General features: G+C 39.2%; 1 protein-coding gene across 1 annotated transcript; it reads left to right on the forward strand.

The window, feature by feature from the left end:
• The first annotated feature begins 2712 nt into the window (after positions 1 to 2712).
• Positions 2713 to 5389, forward strand: LOC115175773 (type-4 ice-structuring protein). The gene is made up of 4 exons (XM_029735258.1): positions 2713 to 2830; positions 4110 to 4176; positions 4527 to 4638; positions 5010 to 5389. The coding sequence occupies exons 2-4, from the start codon at positions 4128 to 4130 to the stop codon at positions 5209 to 5211; spliced, it is 363 nt and encodes a 120-aa protein (XP_029591118.1). The 5' UTR covers positions 2713 to 2830; positions 4110 to 4127; the 3' UTR covers positions 5212 to 5389.
• Positions 5390 to 6266: the final 877 nt, after the last annotated feature.

Here is a 6266-nt window from a genome sequence, read left to right on the forward strand (position 1 = left end):
CCTCCCTAAGTTTGTTTTATTCACTGCTTTAGCACACTCTGCCAACTCAGATGTCCTAGCCGTGTCTGAATCCTGGCTTAGGAAGGCCACCAAAACCCCTGAAATTTCCATCCCTAACTATAACATTTTCCGACAAGATAAAACTGCCAAAGGGGGCGGAGTTGCAATCTACTGCAGAAATAGCCTGCAGAGTTCTATCATACTATCCAGGTCTGTGCCCAAACAATGAGCTTCTACTTTTAAAAATGCACCTTTCCAGAAACAAGTCTCTCACTGTTGCCGCTTGCTACCTTCTGCCCCCAGCTGTGCCCTGAACACCAAATGTGAATTGATTGTCCCCATCTATTGTCAGAGCTCGTACTGTTAGGTGACCTAAACTGGGACATGCTTAACACCCCGGCCGTCCTACAATCTAAGCTAGATGCCCTCAATCTCACACAAATTATCAATGAACCTACCAGGTACAACCCCAAATCCGTAAACACTGGCACCCTCATAGATATCATCCTAACCAACCTGCCCTCCAAATACACCTCTGCTGTCTTCAACCAGGATCTCAGCGGTCAAACAACCACCCCTCCTCACTGTCAAACACAACCTAAAACACAGCAGGCCTTTCTAATCGACCTGGCCCGGGTATCCTGGAAGGATTTTGACCTCATTCCGTCAGTAGAGGATGCCTGGTTATTATTTAAAAGTGCTTTCCTCACCATCTTAAATAAGCATGCCCCATTAAAAAAATGTAGAACCAGGAACAGATATAGCCCTTGGTTCATTCCAGACCTGACTGCCCTTGACCTGCACAAAAACATCCTTTGGCGTACTGCATTAACTTTAAGCATCAGCTGTCAGAGCAGCTCACAGATCACTGCACCTGTACATAGCCCATCTGTAAATAGCCCATCCAACTACCTCATCCCCATACTGTTATTTTTTTTCTCTCCTCCTTTTCACCCCAGTATCTCTACTTTCACATTCATCTTCTGCACATCTATCACTCCAGTGTTTAATTGCTAAATTGTCATTATTTTGCCACTGTGGGCTATTTATTGCCTTACCTCCCTTATGTTACCTCGTTTGCACACACTGTATATAGACTTTTCAATTGTGTTATTGACTGTATGTTTGTTTATTCCATGTGTAACTCTGTGTTGTTGTTTGTGTCGCATTGCTTTGCTTTATCTTGGCCAGGTCGCAGTTGTAAATGAGAACTTGTTCTCAACTGGCCTATCTGGTTAAACAAAGGTGAAATCCCCCCCAAAAATTTTTTAGGCATAGTTTCCACACATTTTTCTGAAAGGGAAGGACATGGGCTTGAGGGCATTGTACGAATTAACACCGTCTGTGATTAAGCCAAGGTAAATCAGCACTCTTACTGTAAGACGCTGGACACATTTGGGCCCAGGTTACATGCAAACGCAGCCAATCTTTTGAGACATTGATTTCATCTGCCTTTCGATGAGGGATGCAGGGAGTGTTTGTGTGTAAATTGCTCATTTAACTGGTTGCTTTGTCATGTTAATCTTCTCCCAGTGATAGCCTCTGATGATGTTGTGCATGGAATGTATATGAATGAACATAGCACTGCAAAAGTTATTTCCCTACAAATGTTACTTAGAAATATTTGTGGAGAAATTCCTCCTTTGATAACTAGAGAATCCTGACCTAATCTTTCAATCTGCAATATTTATGAATAACAAACATTAAGAACACCTGCTCTTTCCATGGCATTGGCTGACCAGGTGAATCCAGGTGAAACTCAATATTACAAAGGTGTTCCTAATGTTTGTTATACTCAATGTATACTAATATAAAATGTATAGTTATACATATGTATATTGTAAAAAAAACTACATGTAGTTTCAGTTTAAATTCCTGATGGTGTTATACTCAACATTTGTACCCAATTATGACAATCTTCACCCAGTGTAAAACGAGACAAATATTGAGTACACAATATTATGTATAAGTATATATTGTATATCCGTACAGAACATAAGTTTCTGGGCCTTTTATTCAGTAATGTTGCAGTTAGGTCATAGGTCATATTTTACCCTGCAAAGTCTGTATTGTGGGTACATTTTCTCCAGTCAATCCCAAATGTCATCCTTCATATTCGATAGAAGGTAACAAACTTTCTATATCTCATCTCATGCTGCACACCATTTCTATACACTTTGTTTTGTTTCTTATGTCATGGGAATTGACTAATATATTCCATGGTTTGGAACTAAGTAATATTGATCGATTAACTTTGATTTATTCAATATGGAAACATTTAGAAAATTAATCTGTGTATTCATAGATGACCTGTTTTAAACAAATACACACAAGAAATAGAACAGCAAACATAAACAGTTAACATGTGATTCACACAGAAAGTCAGAAACAGCTGAACTGAGTCATCTTCAGGCTGACCCCTGGACAGTACTGTGGCTGCCATGTTTCTGTACTTTTGCAATTCTTGTTGTGTTTTAACAGCTTGGTTGTCATTCTCTCTGTTTTGTTGTTTCTTGTGATGAAATGTCCTGTGTATGTTTTCTTTAATCAGATGCTTTGATAAGACACCTACTGCGTTTGAGCAATCAGCACTCCTACGCAGGAGGGGAACTCTTGGACTTTAGAGTGGATTGCCTTGGTGGCAAGCTGAGCAGCAAGGGTCAGCCTGCAGTCACATGCTAGCACAAACATCCAATGATAGTCCTGTACTTCAACCTACGCTGCCAATGGGTCTGCGTCTGAGGTGGGCCGTATCATTTCTGAAGGACTATAAGACGTTTGGGAGGCCCAACGAAAGATACCATCCGATTTAAACTGTCCTGCAACTCAGGTGAGTGGTCCCCTTTCTTTCTCTGCCAAGGAACTCTTATGCTTGATGCAGTAAAAAGTTTGTTTTTCGTGCAATATGTTGTTTTGTAGTGAGTCAGGTATCTGTAAAAATGGGCATTCAATTATAGAGGGACATTCCTTCCCAACTACATTGTAAGCTGCTCATTTAAACTGTATTGCTATAAGCAGTAGTTTGAGAGTGATCTTTAGAGTGCTTGATAGATGTTTCATTACTGTTTTTCCAAGAGGTAAACTGTCGATGTGAATCAAGATGATTCTTCTCAGGGAGTTCAGAAAGGCAAATGAAGATGAAAATCATAACAGATTCCATGTCTAATTCAATTCCAAATTTGCTCAGACAGGCAGAACATGCAATTTCCTAGGGAGTCGGGGTAATGGGCATTACATTACATTACCATTCAGACCATTTATTATGATTTGAAATCTTCCTGATTTGAAATCTTCTTGAATTAACTGAGTTAAATTGAACTGATCTCAAACCTGCCACCAAGTGCACTTATTTGTTATCCCAAGAGAAAAACCTTGAAACTACAAAATGCTTTAGAGATGGCCATCCTACCATCCGGCAGTGGTGGAAAAAGTACTCAATTGTCCTACTTGAGTAAAAGGAAAGAAACCTTAATAGAAAACGAGTCCATTAAAAGTGAAAGCCACCCAGTAGAAGAAGAACCTTGAGTAAAAGTTTAGAAGTATCGGGTTTTAAATGTACTTAAGTATAGTGGTGGAAAAATATTATTTTCTCATATTTGAGTAAAAGTAAAATGTAAATGCTTACAGGCCTACATCAAATTCCTTATATTAAGCAAACCAGACTGCACAATGTTATTGTTTTTTTAATTTAAGGATAGCCAGGGGCACACTCCCACACTCAGACATAATTTACAAACGCAGCACATCTTTAGTGAGCCCGCCTGATCAGAGGCACTAGTGATGACAACGCGTTAAATTGATAGGTCTGTGAATTGGACCATATTGCTGTCCTGCCTGAGCATTCAAAATGTAGCAAGTACTTTGGTGTGTCAAGAAAAATGTATGGGATTAAAAAATACCTATTTTCTTTAGGAATGTAGTGGAGTAAAAGCAAAAGTAGTCAAAAATATAAATAGTAAAGTAAAGTACAGATACAGCAAAAAATGACTTAAGTAGTACTTCAAAGTAATTTTACTTAGTTAATTTACACCACTGCCATCCAGTGATCAAACCACACCTCCACAGACCAATGGGGACAAGCGAATTCTACCACTCTCTTCTCTCCTTAGGTGCCCTACTCAGCAGCCATGAAGTTCTCTCTTGCCGCCCTGGTTGTCGTGCTTGCTCTGGCACATGGTAAGAGAAAGTTCTTCATATCTGAAAGGTGCACTCTGTTGCTAGTTTCTCCCCAGTGGCAGCATTCGGAATTAAATACACAATCGCGGCTAAAATGAAATGTATTTTTCACATATATTTCATTCTTTATGTGGTTCTATAACTGCATTTCACATATGTGCAATATATAATATAATAATAGTGAGAGATATGCTTGATATGAAAATTTTATATTCCAGAGTTGGTGGATTTATTTTTAACGGCTGTATGTGTAGAGGGTCTTGTATGTGTTGTTGTATGCTATATGGGCATACATGGTTTGTGTACAATGTGGGCCTCTGTTAATGACGTTACCCTCTGGCTACCCCTAGGAAGCCAAGCAGCACAGTCCCCCGAGGTTGAGAAACTGGCACAGTACTTCCAGGATCTGTCAGCTCAGCTGACCTCCACCACTCAGGAACTGGTGCAGAAGATCCAGTCAGAGTGAGTGACATTTTTTTAACTATTAAAAATATTTGATACACTTTTTTTTTAAACTATTACATTATTGGATACACTTTTGAAGAACCAGCCCTTCCAACCAAGTCCTAAATAAAAATGTGAAGAAAAAACACAAGTCATCCTCGTTCTATTGCCTTATAATTTACAATAAAGAAACAATGAAGGGAGCAGCCAAAAACAATGCAAAATAATGGATGTAGGGTCAAAAATAATATATCCCAAAATGTGATGAAAAAAGGCCAATGGCCTGCAAAAGCATTAATAAGCAATGTGTTTTGATCCTATTTTTCAAGAATATTTTTGGCACTACCTATTGTGTTCAGACCACTAATCACCCACTCCTTTCCGAACAGGACCTTCTTAGAGGATGGGAAGGCCCAGCTGCAGCAGATCCAGGCCAAGCTGGCACCACTAGCCGATAACATGCAGGCCCAGCTGAAGCCCCTGGCTGAGAACATGCAGGCTCAGCTCAAGCCTCTGGTCGACAACGTCCAGGCTCAGATGGAAGACCTCTTCCGCAAAGTGATGGACCAGACCAAGGCACTCGGCCAATAAAGCATCTCTTTTTCAACAACCTGACCATCTTGGACCGAATCAACAGCTCCAAAACCAGTCCACCAAGAATTGGAACCAGACAAACCTTCTGTTTAAGTCATTTGCGCCAAGACCAATGTTGTTGACATGCAAAGACAGACAGTAGTAATCTAGAACATCATTAAAACTTGTAAACGGGTCCTGTGGTCTCTATTGTAATTTGTTGTCTATTAATTTTCACAGAAATTAGTTTCCAATCATACATCCCTTAGCATGTTTGTTTTGTGTCTGATTATTGAAATCTGCTTCATTTCTCAATTTAGGAATTATAGTTTCAATAATAACCCATTTTACTACATCACAGGTCATACACTACCAACCCATTCTCTCAATAAAAAAATCACTACACTTCCCTCCGTATTTATTTGGACAGTGAAGCTAAATGTTTAAATTTGGCGCTATGCTCCAGCACTTTGGATTTGAGATCAAATGTTTCATATGAGGCGACAGTACAAAATGTCACCTTTTATCTGAGGGTATTTTCATTCCCGTTAAGAAATAAAAGCAGGGAAGAACCGGATTGCGGCTACATGGTATACATCTACAGACGGAAGTGAGGCATAAATTTGAGCATTTTAACTAACCCTAAACCTAACCATTGTTTTAACCTTAACCTAATTATCCTAACCTGCTACATTAAGTATCCTAACCTGCTGCGTAAGTTCTCCTCTCCTACTATGAAAAGTACATTCTGTCTGTAGCTGTATACCATCTATGACAAAAAGTAACGCGTTCAGAAGTAACACGGCCATTTTCTCAAATAATACAGACACTGGAATGATTTAATGACACACGCAAGTGTCTACTGCGAAAGACGACCTCCCTGCAAAAAATCTGCTCGCTGCAACATTTCAACAAGTTATCAACAGAAGTTGTTTTGAGTGAGGGAAAGTAAAAAAAAGTTGTGCTCATTTTTTTAAGGTTCTAAACATGTTATTTTCTTTAAAAAAAAGTTGTGCTCATTTTTTTAAGGTTCTAAACATGTTATTTTCTTTAAAAAAAAAGTTGTGCTCATT

Source organism: Salmo trutta, chromosome 36, assembly GCF_901001165.1.
Source record: "Salmo trutta chromosome 36, fSalTru1.1, whole genome shotgun sequence".
Taxonomy (NCBI): Eukaryota; Metazoa; Chordata; class Actinopteri; order Salmoniformes; family Salmonidae; genus Salmo; species Salmo trutta.

Excerpts from the sequence above, each read along its gene's own strand:
- LOC115175773 (XM_029735258.1), top strand. The coding sequence starts at position 4,128 with ATGAAGTTCTCTCTTGCCGCCCTGGTTGTCGTGCTTGCTCTGGCACAT. Across the intron at positions 4,177-4,526 it reads CGTGCTTGCTCTGGCACATG|GAAGCCAAGCAGCACAGTCC; the intron begins GTAAGAGAAAGT and ends GGCTACCCCTAG. Across the intron at positions 4,639-5,009 it reads GTGCAGAAGATCCAGTCAGA|GACCTTCTTAGAGGATGGGA; the intron begins GTGAGTGACATT and ends CTTTCCGAACAG.